Raw genomic sequence first — 16,632 nt, forward strand, 5'->3', positions numbered from 1 at the left:
GGAATAAACCAGATGTGTGACGGGGAGGTCATTCTTAGTCCGCCACACAGGACATCTGAGTGTCATCAGCAGTATGTAAGATGCTGCTACTGGTGAATCTCTGGGAAAGAAAACATTCTAGTGATTAGCAAAGAGGCTGATCAGCAAAGCATTTGATGCTTTTGGAAAGTAACTGTCATCTAAACCATTTTCAAATATATTTCCAAAGAGAGGCCCAGAATCTCCACCTGCGCGTTTCAGTGAAGCTCCACTCCTGCTCTCCTCCTCCCCGCAGGTGCGCTCGGTCCCTGCAACGCAGGGAGGGTTCAGGTGTAGCAACGGCCACGCGCCACTGCCTGAGACACCGTCAGAAACCCAGGCTTTCCGTTGGACTTGACAATGTCACTTCCCTTCACGCATGACCAGCATCCCCAAGAGGAAGTGACACTGTGGCCGACCATTCTCAAGAGCCCCCAGGCTCCCAGGCAGCTCAGCTCTCAGGAAACGGCTTTCTCAGCAGCACTCGCGACACTCACCTTCAACGCTGACCACCGTCCGGCTAGCACAGACTCGGGGAGGCGGGGGCCCGAGGCTTGGCTGGGTCCCAGGTGAGGGTCCGCCCAGATGGACAGAGAGGGCATGTTGGCAGACCCGTGTGGGTGCTCCTGGTTCTCTGCGGCACTTTCCGCAGCCTCCTTCCCATGCCAGCACTCTGCACAGTGGGGCGCAGCAGCCGCTAACCACCTGAGATCCGCACCGGTGGTGACGGTGGGCGCCTGCTGCACAGGAGGAGGTGGCATGAGTCAGCACAGGTACAGGGCTTGGAACGGTGAGCCGAGGAGACAGTGAGGCCAAACTGAGCAGGACATTAGAAGAGTCACAGTGAGGCCGAGGCACAGAAGGCACCACAGCCGGTGAGCCCCGAGGGTGACCATGCCCAGCGCCTGCCAGCACAGCAAGGCTCCCTTGAGCTTGCTGGGCCCAGGAGCCAGCAGCCAGCTTGAGGCTGGAGTTCCGCAGGGCCTTCCACGTCCGCGTGCAGCCCAGTAGCAGGGAAACCGCGTGCCACAGGAACTGCTCTGCCGCAGCGGCATGGGCGCCTCACCCAGAACCAGAATGCTCACCACAGATCTAAAACATACAGCTTGACTTTATTCACCATCATCACTTGAAACCTGATTCACAAACATCAGAGGATGTGAGAGCTCTGCATCGTAAGAATCAAACAGTACACTTACCAACTGCTTCTGGGTTCAAGTTAGATATTAAAACCAAACAGCATTTGTCCCTGTGGGAACTGTACAATATAATAAATGACAAAGGACCCAGTAAAGCAGTTTTTCATCACTTCAGGAGCTGAACAAAGATTCTGAGTGTTCAGTGCTCTGTTGCTATATTATCTTACACTCAAATATCTATTATATTCTGAGTCAATCACTTGACCAAAACAACCCAGAAGAGTAATTAGTTTGGTAGCAAAAGACCTCCACCTGCGAGATGGCGTCAGGGGATTCCATGCAGCACGGACACGACCTGTGGCAGCCGGGACCACGTGCAGCGTCCTCACTGCAACAACTGTGGCAGGTCGCTGGGCACACGGCTCCCTGAGGTGCCGGCCCCAGCTACAGTCACCCTTGAAACTCGTCGTCAGCTGCGTCACTCGGCCCCAGCAAAGCCAGGCTGAGCTCGCAGTGCGGTGCCTCGTCCCGCCTCAGTCGTTGGCAGGGACTTTGTAGGCCACCATGCTGTTCACTTTGTGGATCGTGGTGGTGAATGAGCGCAGACGGACTTCCTCAGAATTGGTGATGAACTGTGGTCCCGACTCTTCCCACTTCTCAGGTACTACCAAGTCCTTGTCTGTGTAGATCAGTAGATCGAATGAACCTGAATGGGAGATGAGATCATTTATATATGCCATTTTCCCAAAGTAAACATGCCCTCCTTCCCTCTCTTACAGGGCCACACCCTAAACTACCCACTTTTAGAAAAGAGAGTTTAGCCTGGTCTCTGATCACTATTTCCATCAATGGAAATTTACTTCAGCAGATTATATATAGTCTTCTATTTTACTCTAGAAAAATTCAGGGCTCTTAAATTTTGTTGAAAGTCACTGAAGATACAGTGAGCACAGTCACGTGACAACTCTGAATACAAGCCACAGGACAGCCAGCACCTGGGTGTAGTCACAGCATGCCAGTGCCCTCTACAGTGCCTGGCAGAGGAGCACCTGGCGAAGGTCTGAGGAAGAGCGACCGGGCTGGGCAGGCAGGGCGCGGCTGCACACAGCAACATGCAGACCAACAAGCGGAGGAATCCCAGCGCCACCTCCAAGAGGGCCTGCTGTGCCACGCTGCCTCTCCTCTGCATTTCCCAGGGATCCAGAGAGTAGGCGCGCCCGGACACACAGGACACAACAGGGCCTGACCATCTGTCAACAAGGGGCGACTCTGCAGGCACTAGCTCAGCTGTTCCCAAGAAACGGGACTCGGTTGATGGTATGATACGTACAAGAAACTTCCAACAGTGGTAAGAACGTCACTGTCGCCGTGATCTGTCTGATCACTGAGCGGATTTCGTCCTGGATGGCTTTCTGAGACTTCTCTCTGGGAGCACTATCAAAGAAACCAATCAATCAATGCATTTTAGGTTTTAACAAGTGACTTAAAGCATTAGCAAGTAGGAGCATTTACTTGATTAAATGCTTCCAAAATCAAATATGTGCTGCATTAAAAGATTAAGCAAATAAAAGAAAAGGTATCCTCAGGACATACAACCCTGTGGGCATGAAACATATCCTGATGATTTTGTTCATATATCCAAGCATCACTTAGGGCTGGTCTTGGAGTCAGGTCATTTACTATGAGATGACTAGAAAATCTGCCAACCACTTCAAGTTCTATTAAAATAAAAATGAGTAGTATACATTCAATTGGAATAATCACCTTGCCAGTTTGGGTAATGCCTAAATATCTACCCTATTGTTTCAAATAAAATATTAAATTGTAATATCAGAGAATTTTTATAAGTTTAAAAAATTTCCTGGCCAAGCACAGTGGTACATGACTGTAATTCCAGGCTGAGGCAGAGGCAGGAGGATCTCAAGTTCAAAGTCTGCCTTAGCAACTTAGACCCTAAGCAACTTAGGGTCTAGGGATATGACTTAGCGATTAAGTGCTACTGGGTTCAATCCTACTACCAAAAAAAAATCCTGAAATAGATTAAAAGCTTCAAAAGCAAACTACATTTCATAATGAAAAATGGTTCAGAGACACATCCCATGTAAGGAGCCTCAAAGTTTATAGTGTCTTACAAGGTTTGTGACATTAAACGAAGCACCACAAGCTACATCTTAAGTTGGGAGATAGCCTAGATCATCCCCCTCAGTGAAAGCACCTCTGAGCAACTGACTAACTGGCCACCCAGTGTACAACGAGGCTCTGCACATCCCACTGTGATATTCAAGTTCAAACTCACCCATTTAGACTAAAGCCCACTGTGAAAAGCATGCCATCCATACGCATGTATGACGCACTAAAACAAGCAAAGGAAATTTCCACAGAAAACTGAGTCGCTAATATCTATACTTTTGTGAAAATGGTTCAATATAATTACAACTCATATGGTAATAAAATTCCAAAAATATGCATCAGAGGGAACAACCTGTTCTATTTACCTGTCATCCTTGCAGTCTTGTCGCACTCAATGTCAAACTGCCACCTTTCAAGGACCTCCCCGCTCTCGATGTTGGAGATGACCACCACCAGCTTCTGAACAGAGCACTTGTAGAGCCAATCTGCAACACAACCGGGTGTCCTCACGCTCCAGAGCAGCCCTTCCCTGGGCTCTTCCCCTTCCTCAGCCAATGCCCGCTGCTGCTAGTCCACTGTGAGAAACTCCCCTATCAAGAATCGAGCTACTTCTCACATGTTCAGTGTTGGGAGCAGGTGTGATCCTGGGTGCTGAGGACAGGCTGGGGGGTAGTGTAATTGTCATGGTTGCCATGGAGAGAAAGATACAGGAGGATGAGAGCATCGATAGGGACATACAATCCATTTAGGGAGGTGACAGAAGAACTAGATTTAGCTCTAAACATTAGCAGCATTAAATATGCAAAACAGAGGGAAGTACAGGCTAGACTAAAAAGGAAGAGCATGTGACCTCAGAGGGCACAAGCTGCCCAGCACACTTCAATGAAGAAAAGGAGGATGAACTACATGCAAAGCCATGGAGGCCAGCCTAAGAAGTCAGCCTCAGGAACCAGGGAGGTTGTGCTAGGTGTGAAGCAGGCATGGTGTAGTCAGACTTGTATTATAAACTGCCACCCTGGCTGATGAGGAAAGTGGCCGGGAGGTGTGTCAGGGCGTCAAGGACACCAAGTAACTCAGGAGGAAGAGAAGACAGCAGGGGGGCAAGCTGGTGGAGATGAAGACACTGCTCAGTAAAACTGTTAAAAGACTTACTGAAGTAGATATGGGAAAGGGGAGGCACACGCCAGGGGTAGCTCCCAAGTTTACAATCACATTTCTGAATGGACAATTACAATCTTGGAGACAATCCTGAATTGGGCTAGGTATGACTGTGAGTCAACTGCAGGAAAGTTGTTGGTGAGGCTATGCACATGACAGAGCCCACAGGGGCTGTGAAAGGAGAAGCCTCAGGTTGAGTGTTAGGCTCAGGGACCACTTGGGTCTCTGTGGCATATTCCACTTTATATAGCTATTTAAACCAAGAACATTCCAGTGGGAAGAACAAAAACAAGCACCTGTTAGATTTGTTCCACGGGTTTTGCAATTCCTGGCACATACCAACAACTTGTTATTTCACTGAAAAGAAAGAGACTGGGTGGTAATTTGAAGGATTTGGAGTGAGCACTAATGCATTCTTTTAAAATCAGAGAGAAAAAGGCAACAGAAATAATTCAAATCAAAACAGAGAAGCAAAAATATGAGAAGAAATAGGACAAAGTCCTTCAAAGGATAGAGGAAGTAGAATTGAAAACAACCAACAATTTGACATTACGGAAGAATAATTCCTCTATTCTAACTAAAATAAAAGCTAAATAAAGATCTAGACAAACATAAGGTAAAATGTTACTGGAAATAACCCCCAAGAAAGCCAATAGCTTAGGCAAGGCTTCCTTCCCAGCAATGAGACCAACAATCTGAGTGCAGCCCTATGAACAACCATGGGCAATTCAGTCCTGAGCCCCATTCTGAATGCAATTCACACCCCAACAGAGGTCTTGAGAATCTTGCTATTCGGACAGCACCAACTAGACAGACTTTCCAAGAAAAGGCCACTTGGTTCCCCAGAGCACATTTGGCAATACACTCCTTTGGTTCTCAGAGTTAGGGATGTGCTATTGGTATCTGGTGGCTAGAGGCCAAAGATGGTGCTAAACATCTCATAATACACAGAAAAGAACACCACACTAAGTAAATATCCAGGCCAAATGTCAGCAGTGCTATGCTTGAGAAAACCTATTCTAGGGAATAAACCTTCCCTTGGCTGTCAGTCTTGAGCCCCACCTGCACAAGTATGGGGAAATCCACTCCTGCAGATGTGATGGGAGGGTTGACAGCTGACCTGGGCATAATGCAGCTTAAAATAGACACACCATCTGGTGGCCATTCACTGAAGATCAACTTAAACTGAAATCAGTACAGAACTACAGTATAAAGAATGAAGTTATGTTGAAACAAAGACAATCTGAAGACAATAATGATCAATGAATTTAAAAATTCAAAAGAAAAAAAAGGGGGTCACTAAGTACTTTTTGGAACTAATATTTTGGAAAAGTAAATGGGGAGAAACACCTACAACACACACACACAAAATACTCAAGAATCCCAGGTGGAGAGAAAGATGGAAGAAAAACTAGTAAGGACTCTAGATGGAAGAGATGGAGAATGAGCACCGACTCACAAGAGAATGCCGACAGATAAAAGGCTTACTGGATCACAGGCACAGTTTTTAAAAAGCCAAATGGAAACAGTTTACAAATGAGAAAAGCGTACTGGGTGTTGCAACAGAAGTACTTATTCACTATTTTTGGGGGGGGCACTTTAGTTCCTGGTGGGACACCACTTTATTCTCCTCCGTGGCAATCCACGGGTGCATCCTCCAGCTGCAGGACACGGCCCCGCACGTCACCTACACTGCCAGCAGCTGCAGGACACGCCCCGCACGCCACCTACACTGCCAGCAGCTGCAGGACACGGCCCCGCACGCCACCTACACTGCCGGCAGCTGCAGGACACGGCCCCGCACGCCACCGACACGTCAGCAGCGATCCGCACCTTTGAGCTGCTCCACCACACTGCTGAGGTACTTGATGAGCTCCGGGTCGGTGGTCACCAGCAGGGTGAGCCCGTACTTCTGCACTCGAGTGAAGGTTTCCGAGGGGTAGATGCCACGCTGGTAGAGAATGCTGTTGATGCCAAACGCTGGAAAGAGAGGGACGCCCAGGTGAGCCCGGCGCTCCGCGCGCGCTGCGGAGGCAGGGCAGGCGCAACGCGCGGCCTGCGGCCTGCGGTCTGGGCACCCGCTCCCAGCACGGGTCCTGCGAGCCGCTGCGGCAGAAGCGCCCGCCCCTGCGCCGCCCGCAGGCTTCCCCGGCGAGCCCACCTGCGGCGCGGGGCGAGCGGGCGACGCCAGCGGCCCTTCCGCCCGGAAACGCCCGGCCGCGCCCGGGCCGCGCTCGGCCCGCGGGGCCGCTGGAGCACCCGGCCCGCCACACACGCCGCCGCCCGCCCGCGACTCACAGAAGAACTCGGCCACGATCTCCGCGCTCCCGCGCAGGGTGATGCCCTGCTCCCGGGACAGCTGCCGCGCCATGGCGAGTGCGCGACCAGGGCCAGCACTAACTCGCGGCTCCCGCCACCCGGTTCAAAAGTAACGACGCAGCGCGCCGGTGTGCTGCGCACGCGCGAAGGCACAGGCTCCCGCCCATACCGTCAGCGATGCGCACGCGCGAACGCCCAAGCCCCGCCTACACCACGGCTACGCGCAAGCGCGAGCCACCCAATTCAGCCCCCTCCCACGCGCCTGCACTGCGCAGGCGCGAAATCCCAAGCCTTTTTTTTTTTTTCCCCCTCCTCCGCCGGTCCCCTTACGTCGCCCAGCCAGAGCGCGCGCGAACCTTCAGGCCCCGCCCACGCAGCACGCCTGCCCTCTGCCTTGTGCCTTCTGCCTTCTGCCCTCTGCTCAAACTTGAGAGTCCATTCTCGCAGGCGCTGGCGGGTGCGCCTGGCTGTTGACTGATCTGCAGAGGGTCCTGGCGACAGCGCCCCTGGTCAGGACGGCAAAGTCCAGGGGATTTCAGTCCGCTGCTGGGATCCGGCTCCGCGCTCCAGGGTTGCAGTGTTTCTGGGGAGGAAGGCGGCAGGGAGGTGAAGAAGTGAAAGAGGGCCAGCGTCCAGGGCCCCTGGAGCCTGCTCTTAGCATTCGGGACAGGTGTCTGTACAGGGTAAATGAGGTTCAGTGTCCAGTGCCAGTGGAGACTGCTCTTAGCAACTGGGACAGGTGTCTGCACAGGGTGAAGGAGGTGCAGCGTCCAGGGCCCATAGAGACTGCTCTTAGCAGCTGGGACAGGAATCTAAATGGGGTGAAGGAGGCAGCGTCCTGGGCCCCTGGAGCCTGCTCTTAGCATTCGGGATAGGTGTCTGCACAGGGTGAAGGAGGTTCTGTGTCTAAGGCCGCTTCCGAAGACCTTAACTGTCAAAGCAGTTCAAAACGTTGTCTGCTAAATGAGCAACTTTAGTTTTATCAGACTCTTGTTCAGCCAGGTGAGAAAGGCCTGCTGCAGCTCTGTCACATAGTATCCCCAGGGATCAGCCCTGCAGGAGGAGTCTGGTCAGAGCCAGGCCTCCCTGTCTCAGGCCAGAGGAACTCTCCTTGGGGTGTGGGTTCCTTTCAGGTCCCTGTTTGTTGCATTGTGGTCTCGTTGCCTTAGAGACCACACGCCATGAAGCTGGGGAGATGTCCTCCCTTTTGTACACGCTCACTTGATTATATCAGATCAGGTCAGAGACTCTCCCATTCCCTGAACCTAACTCTGAACTGACAGCCCCTCATATTCTGCCCACCCTCACCGGGAAGTGTGCTCACTAGGACCAGGATTTGAGCAACCATCTTAGAATTCTGCCTACCATACATCGCATGTCAGGTTTGGGTCAGTTTGAAGAGTTAAAACAGGTTCACTGGACTGTCGTGACCTAGTAAACTATTTCCTTACATCCTTAAGTCTGTGTGTGTAAATCAGACTTGGGTGTGAAGAGCAGTGAGACCTGGAAAAGTTGGGGCCTCGGACTTGGGATGTCCATGGATCCTTCCACTAGAGGTTGGGTCCAGACCAGGATTCTGGCTCCGCCGTGATGGAGCATGGAACTCACCTGTCCTTATGAAGTTGCCTCCTCTTTAAGAAACTTTATACTATACCCAGCACTTCAGGAAAGATTTCTTGGGTTTTAGGATAATATAATTTGTAATTATCTACAAATGCTAATAGTTATTACTATAACTTGGAGATCTAGAGATTAAAAGTAGACAAAAGATGCAGTCTGTGTCCGTAGAGGAAGTTGCATTAAGTATCTGCATGAGGGGATGAAAGGAATCAGTAGGGGTAGGACATACAGGCTGTGCCTGTGGAAGAGCGTGGAACCTACTTTTGTTTCAGTAACTTGACCCCTCTGTCTCCTGCCAGCCTGGGTGGCTTTTTTCGGAGGACTGTCACGTGCAGCATGACAGCATCCTGATTGATAGGAATTGCTAAAAACAGGTGGTCTCCCAGGAGCACGATGGAGGGCGCAGATCCTCTCTAGTATTTACTGTGCCTTTTCTGTTGAGGTACTGCAGGGGCACAGATGCTCAACTGGCGAGTTACCCAGGTGCCACCGCGTTTTGCTTTGTGTGGTGTGCGCGGGTGTGAAGCGCAGGTGCTCAGAGGCTGTCCAACCACCCTGAGATGAGCAGGTTCACACATGGCCTTTCTCATGACCTGTGCCCACCGCCCGCTGGCCCTCTACTGCCTCTTCCTCCTGGCTCTTCTGGGCTTTCCACCCGGGTTCTGCAGTGGTTTGCTTTGGCTAGGAATTCACTCTCTCTGTTCCCATTCCTAATTGGCTTACATCTGTCTTAACCTATACGTCGTCACCCTAAGCATTACAGAGATTTCTTTGGACCCCCAGACTGTGTAGGAACCTGACCTGAAGTTTGGCACCTTGTGAGGCTGCTTCAGAGAATTTCCTTCATTGTTAACAATTGCATAAAGGGTCACTTGTGTTTTCTCTGTATGTCAGAAGTCACACCAGGTTGGGGTGAGTCTGAAAGCTTGTGTCCAGGAGACTTAGCCAAGTGGAAGTGTGTCCAGAGGCTGGAAGTGCTGTGTGCACAGGCAGGAGGAAGCGCTGTGACCTTTTCTGTGGTTGTCTTTTGCACACTGTGATTGATCGTTAGGGCCAACAGCTTTTAAACTTGTCTGTAGTTCATTAGCTTATTTCACTGACTCCTACTGCCAAGCACGTGGCTATGAAGCTTGAGTCTTTGTGATTAGGAGAGAGCATTTTGGGGAAATCTGGATGATGTAGTTTGGCTGTGAGCACCTGGCCTTGGGGTGTGTCTAAACTGTGACCTCCTCTTTGTATTTTCTCTTACTGCCGTACTGATGGCATTCCTCTGTAAATGTTTAGAAGTGTTTGTTGAAAGATTGAGCCTTTGAATGGTCATCTAGGAAAACTCATGGAAGAGCCCAAGATATTTTCTAATTGGAGAGTAGGCAGGATGGAGGAGCGAGGCCACTTTTAGGAAGTTTGAATATCCATCTGAGTTGACTGAACTGCAGGTACCAGGGATTTCTTAGGATTGACATGCTGAAGGAATGTTTGGTTGAAATGTTAGTCAGTGGTGGTTGAAGGATGGATTGTGTATAGGGAAGTCTAGAGTGTTGGTTCTCAGAATTGAGTGTGTGGAATTTCCTGGGTACTTGAAAATTCCTGGCTCCTAATCCTCCTTCCCAAGGAGTCTAGTCCAGTCCAATTTGATAAGTCACCAGTGACAGGCAGCTCTTAAGTACTTGAAATAAACTGCAGGTGCAAAGTACCAGATTTCAAAGACTAAGGGCAAAAATGTAAAATTTCACAGTATGTATTCTACTTGATTACAAATCAAAATATATGTACATGCATTGGATTAAAAACATAGTTTCACTTCTTTTCCTTTCTTTTAAGTGTCTAGCAGGATATTTAAAATGGCACACGGGACTCGTATTCTGCTTCTGCTGGACAGGCTGGATGCAGTATGGGCCAAGAGCGGTGTTTAACCAGTACCCCGAGGGATTCTGATGCAGGTACTTAGGCCACTGTTTGAGGGAGTACCTGTGAGAGATACCTCAGTATTCAGGGTAGGAAGCTGAGATCCAGGACTGAATGGTGCCAGAGAGGTTGTAAGAAGGGATTCATCAGAACAGGACACCTTGAGAGGGAAGCTGAGCTGAGGGTAGGGGAGGTGGAGGAAGAGTGAGGGGTCTTGGGCCAGGGTGGTGCCGTCCACGCTGTGGTAGAGAAGCTGCCCAAACTCGTCTGTTCTTGCGCTTCCCGGTGGCCACATGAGGTGCAGAAGCTTTGAGGCTGGGTTTGGACTTGACCCCTTCCTCTCCAAAGGGTGCACACTTTTCAGAGTGTTTCAGAGGCTTCTTTTGGGTTCTGTGAGTTTACTTTCTTCTCCATGTGATGCAACCTCCTTGAGGTGTTTTGGGAAGGGAGAATGTGGGTGTAGGCTTCCTTTCTGAAGAAAAGCAGAGCTGGTAGCTAAACACTCACTCATAAGAGTTAACTGGAAAAATAGAAACAGGCCTATATTGCTCATTAGGGGTTGAAACATTTTCAAAATATTTTACTCAAATATATTTTAAAGCTAGAAACGTGGGATTTTATACTGAAAGAACTTCAGTAATGACCTAGTTAAATAGTCGTATTGATGAGGAAACTGAGTTCCCAAGTGGTTATAGTCAGTCTAAGATTGAAGTCTAGTTAGTGGAAGATTTAGTTGAGCATCTAGACTTCTTGACCTAGTGTCCTATTAAATTGTGTCTATTTGAAAACATAGCGAGACATGCTTTTTCTTCTGTAAGGTTTTTTATGGGGAAAAAAAGAACTGATTTAAGCCTAAGGATTTTACCCTCAGTACCCTCTGCACATGGTGTGGAGAAGAGAACATTGACAGACCAACAGTTGTGCAGCGCACAAGTCCCTGCAGCGGCCAGGAGGGGGCAGTGTGCACACAGCAGTCCTGCCTAGGCCTTCAGAACTGGGCCCCTGCTCCAGGGCAGCTTGCCCTGGGAAGGTTCCTGTCTCCAAGGGGCTCCTGGTGCCTGGCAGGTGAGGATGAGGAGTCTTCATGCACTGCAGGACTGGTGTCCTTCACACAGGTGCGCACAGGCAGCCAAAAGCTGCAGAAACGGGCCGTGTGTTCTCACTGACGTTGAATTTGTGCGTTAATTGTTCTCATGGAGAAAGAAAAGTTTTAGGTGATCAGGTCATTCTTGTCATGGGCTCGGGCGCATACCCATTAAATAGTGGGGGTTGTTTTATTTTTGAAGTCAACCTTTGAAACAAAGCAGTTTATTCTAAAGCTCATGAAACATGGGGATGTTGGTCTTCATGATGATTTAATAGGACTTTGATCTCCCAGGTTTTTAGAAAAAGTCTTTTTGCAAGAAAGAAATTTAATGATGTCAGTTGGGGAATTTGCTTTGTAAAAAATAAAAGTATTTTGTCATAAAATGTTAGGCTTATTCTGCTTCTTATTTTTCACTTGAAGTGAAGGACAAGGATTGAGTCAGTAATTTTATGTACTGATTACCTGGGGTTTATTTTGTAGCTCTGTGAATACGTGTGTGTGTGTGTGTGTGTGTATGTGTGTGTGTGTTTACACATGTATGTACATGTATATATTTTCAGATGCTTTATAATTAAATTGCAAAATATCATTCTCCATTTTCCCCCATATTTCCTTCTGAACCCAAATCATATTGTTATGTTATGTGCTTGTACAAATATGTAATAACAAGCCACACCATATGTATAACTGCAATACACCAATAAAAAATGTGGAAAAAATAAACATAGTTAAAAACTAAGAAAGATGAGATAAAGACCTGTTTAAAATCTGCTTCCTACCACATCATTAGAAAGTAAATTTCACCCCACTTATTAGGAGCTATATCATGACTTAAATGGCAAACTTGCCTCTTTTGAATCTTGGTTTAGTATCTTTGAAGGAGTGATTTGCAAGTCTGATGCTTCACCTTGTAATGCCAGGTGTTTTGTTTGGGGGAATTTTTTCTTGTCATCAAACTGAAGGTTTGTTATAAAGTGAGACTCTGAACCAAAAAATACATTGTTGATTCTTTATTTCTATTTACCAGTGTTAGCGGTTATACGAAGTTTTTGTTAAAAAGGGCTTATTAAATTTCCATTTTTTCTGGTGCAATTATGTGTTCTTATGAAGCAATTAATAAGTAATGCATTTTAAAAAATTTAAAGTTCAAAAACAAAGAAGTAAGCAGGTTTTTTTCACTCTTTTGTTAAAAATAGCCAATAGTTTTGTTAAAAATAGCCAATACTGGTTTAGGAGCCAATCAGAGTAATGAGTTCTACCTTTTCATTAGTTTCGTAACTAATCTGTAGTTTAGAAAAATTACATAGATGAGAAAAATCTGTTTACCAATTTTTTCAGTTGTGCAGTTGGGAATTTTTTAAAAATAGTTCACACAAACGTGTTCTCTGTAATATGAATGTCTTTTAAAAAACCATTTTTTCTCATTCAAAAAGTCTTTGAAAATTAGAATGAGTTAATTTTTCTGAAATCCTTCTAGCGCAGTACTGGTTGTTATCTGTGTAGAAAAATGCCTGGTAAATCTGGAATGGTTAACCTGCAGTAACAATTTTTTTTTTCCTAATAATCCATTTATAAAATGGGCAACTTGGGCTGGGGAGATAGCTCAGTTGGTAAAGTGCTTGCCTTACAAGCACAGGGCCCTGGGTTCGATTCCCAGCCTGCAAATAAATAATAAATAATAAATAAATAAATAAATGGGCAACTGATGTGAATAGATGCTTCTCATAAGAAGAATACCAGTGCCCAACAAATACATGCAAAATTGTTCCGTATTGTTAGCCATCAGGGAAATGTACAGGAAAACTGGGATGAGATTCCGGTCACCCCTGTAGATCAGTGTTATCAAAAGCAACCGCCGGTGTTGGAGAGGACGGCAGAACAGGGCTCGCTGCACCCCTGGGGATGTGGCCAGCACAGCCGTCCTGGAGAGCAGCGTGCAGCTCCTCAAAACCAGGAGGTGGCCCTGCGTCAGAGCACACGCAGAGGAGGTCAGCCACAGGACACCTGCGTGCCCCATTTCCTGCAGCACCGCCCCGCAGCCGAGGTGTGGGGTCACCCAGGTGCCCATCAGCAGGTCGTGGGTGTCATGCAGCCAGGAAGGGAGGAGCCCTGCCAGGCGCAGTGAGCTGGCAGCTGGAGGACATGCCGCTCGGTGGGGTTTGGGAGGCGTTTGGAGATGCTTGGATGTGTGACTGTCCTCTGATGCGCCGGGACCTGCAAGGCCATGGAGGAGCTGTGGGTGTGCAGGTGATGCCAGCTTATGGCTTGGTGTCTTCCTCTGCTGGTTTCAGGTCAGGCAGAGGAAAGGTCCAGGATGGGGCAGGGAGGCGGATCACAGGCAGGCCACTGGCAGCAGGCCAGGCAGGCTCGGGAGAGAAGTGCTGCCAGGCCCATGCGGGGCTGGGTGGGTCTTGCCCGGTCACCTTTCACTGGAACTCCAGCAAGTGCGCAGATGAGGGGCAAGCCTAGAGAGGACCTTCCTCGGAGGTGGGCTGGGGCAGAGAGGTCCAGTGAGGCTTCATTCTGCTTTGTGAAAGCTGAGTGAGGGGCCAGCTAGCTTCCAGTGGAGCAGGCAGTGAGGGCGGCAGGAGGTGGGGACACAGCATTGAGGGAGGAAGGGCTGGCCGGTGGTCCAGGGGGCTTGGAGGGCAAGGCCACCCCAGAGGAGTGGAAACCTCTTCTCAGTGGACGCTTGCGAGCACGCTGAGTCTCGGCCTGGTGCTACAAGGTGGCAGGTGAGTGACGACGAGCAGTAGGACCCAAACACTATACACCCCAGTGACAGACGGTCCTTGTGGTGGCTGAGCCCTGTGGTGTGACCCTGGGGGCTGAGCAGTGCTGAGAGCCGTCAGGTCATGGCGGTGGTCAGGGGAAGTGGAATGGAGAGCATGTGCCCACTCTGGCCATGAAAAGGAAAGCAGGAAAAGTCCTTAGCGTTCATGGCAGGGAGACACCACTGGAACCCAGGTGGCAGCATCAAAGGGCTCCCCTGTGGTCTCCTTGTCTTCGTCACATCGGGTCACCACCTGGGCCTTCACCTAGAGCCCTGTGTAGCATGTGGTCAGCTGTGGGTTCCAAGCATCCTGGGAGGCATCAGTGCCAACGGAAGGCACTGAATCTAAGGAACGTGTGATTCAAGGGGTGTCCAATTAACAGCAAGAAGGTCAGGGGGGAGGCTACCAAGGCAAAGGAGCTCCTTCTGCTGGTGCGACTCTGTCCCAACCAGTGCTGTGAACACCAGGGACATGCTCTGGGCACGGCCCAGCAAGTGCCCAGTTGCCCTGTCAACCAAGTCTTGGTGTTGGTAGACTCACTGAGTCTGCCCAGAGTGTGTGGGAGTCTCCTGGTGTTGGTGTTGGTTGGACTCACTGAGTCTGCCAGTGTGTGGTGCAGGCCTCCTGGTCTTGGTGTTGGTGGACTCACTGAATCTGCCCAGAGTATGTGGGAGTCTCCTGGTGTTGGTGTTGGTGGACTCACTGAGTCTGCCCAGTGTGTGGGAGTCTCCTGGTGTTGGTGTTGGTGACTCACTGAGTCTACCCAGTGTGTGGTGGGAGCCTCCTGGTGTTGGTGTTGGTGGACTCACAGAGTCTGCCCAGTGTGTGGTTCAGGTCTCTGGTGTTGGTGTTGGTGGACTCACTGAGTCTGCCCAGAGTGTGGGAGTCTCCTGGTGTTGGTGTTGATGGACTCACTGAGTCTACCCAGTGTGATGGGAGCCTCCTGGTGTTGGTGTTGGTGGACTCACTGAGTCTACCCGTGTGGTGGGAGCCTCCTGGTGTTGGTGTTGGTGGACTCACTGAATCTGCCCAGTGTGTGTGGGAGCCTCCTGGTGTTGGTGTTGGTGGACTCACAGAGTCTGCCCAGTGTGTGGTGGGAGCCTCCTGGTGTTGGTGGGTGGACTCACTGAATCTGCCCAGTGTGTGGTGGGAGCCTCCTGGTGTTGGTGTTGGTGGACTCACTGAGTCTGCCCAGTGTGTGTGGGAGCCTCCTGGTGTTGGTGTTGGTGGACTCACTGAGTCTACCCAGTGTGTGGTGGGAGTCTCCTGGTGTTGGTGTTGGTGGACTCACTGAGTCTGCCCAGTGTGTGGTGCAGGCTCCTGGAGTTGGTGTTGGTGTTGGTGGACTCACTGAGTCTGCCCAGTGTGGTGGGAGCTTCCTGGTGTTGGTGTTGGTGGACTCACAGAGTCTGCCCAGTGTGTGGTTCAGGCCTCTGGTGTTGGTGTTGGTGGACTCACTGAGTCTACCCAGTGTGGTGGGAGCCTCCTGGTCTTGGTGTTGGTGTACTCAGTGAGTCTGCCCAGTGTGTGGTGGGAGCCTCCTGGTGTTGGTGTTGGTGGACTCAGAGTCTGCCCAGTGTGTGGTGCAGGCCTCCTGGTGTTGGTGTTGGTGGACTCACTGAGTCTGCCCAGAGTGTGTGGGAGTCTCCTGGTCTTGGTGTTGGTGCACTCACTGAGTCTACCCAAGGTGCTGTAGGAACCTCCTGGTGTTGGTGTTGGTGGACTCACTGAGTCTACCCAAGGTGCTGTAGGAGCCTCCTGTGTTTGGTGTTGGTGTACTCACTTAGTCTACCCAAGGTGCTGTAGGAGCCTCCTGGTGTTGTGTTGGTGTACTCAGTGAGTCTGCCCAGTGTGTGGTGGGAGCCTCCTGGTGTTGGTGTTGGTGGACTCACCGAGTCTACCCAAGGTGCTGTAGGAGCCTCCTGGTCTTGGTATTGGTGTACTTAGTGAGTCTGGCCCAGCTACTGGTGGGAGCCACTGGTTTTGGTGTTCGTGGACTCACTGACTCTGCCCTGTGTGTGGGTGGGAGCCTCCTTCTCTTGTTGTTGGTGGACTCACTGAGTCCACCCAGTGTGTTGTGTGTGCCTCCTGTGTTGGTGTTGGTGGACTCACTGAGTCGGCCCAGTGTTCATTGGGAGCCTCCCTTCCTCAGCAGAGCACTTTCTCCCCATCTAGGGACGTTTGCATCTGTGCTGCCCTTCTGTGCCCAGGAGTGTGTCATTGTGTTGCATGAGCTCGACAGAGTGTCGGGCCTTTTCGAGTGACAGCAAGCAGGTGAGTGTGGTGTGGCTCTGCATGTGAGCAGAGTCCGTCCGGTGCCTCCACATGGCCTCCTGTGAGGTCTGCACGTCTTACTAATGTTTCACTCAATTAATCTGAAATTCTTTAAATCTAGGATCAGAATCTCATGCATACTAATTTTAATTTTCCCTAAATACCAAAATGTTGCTTTTGATTCTCTTTGGATTAATGGTTTTGTATT

The 16,632-nt window shown here is 49.8% G+C and overlaps 1 protein-coding gene across 1 annotated transcript; it reads right to left on the minus strand.

The window, feature by feature from the left end:
* Positions 1-1,125: 1,125 nt before the first annotated feature.
* Mad2l1 (mitotic arrest deficient 2 like 1) lies at positions 1,126-6,891 on the minus strand. Its single transcript, XM_047567033.1, is given in 5 exon segments — positions 1,126-1,863; positions 2,488-2,591; positions 3,640-3,772; positions 6,279-6,425; positions 6,744-6,891. Coding segments are annotated over 5 exon segments (630 nt in total). The 5' UTR covers positions 6,817-6,891; the 3' UTR covers positions 1,126-1,690.
* Between the last annotated feature and the right edge of the window lie 9,741 nt (positions 6,892-16,632).

Source organism: Sciurus carolinensis, chromosome 10 (assembly GCF_902686445.1).
Source record: "Sciurus carolinensis chromosome 10, mSciCar1.2, whole genome shotgun sequence".
In the NCBI taxonomy this organism is placed as follows: domain Eukaryota; kingdom Metazoa; phylum Chordata; class Mammalia; order Rodentia; family Sciuridae; genus Sciurus; species Sciurus carolinensis.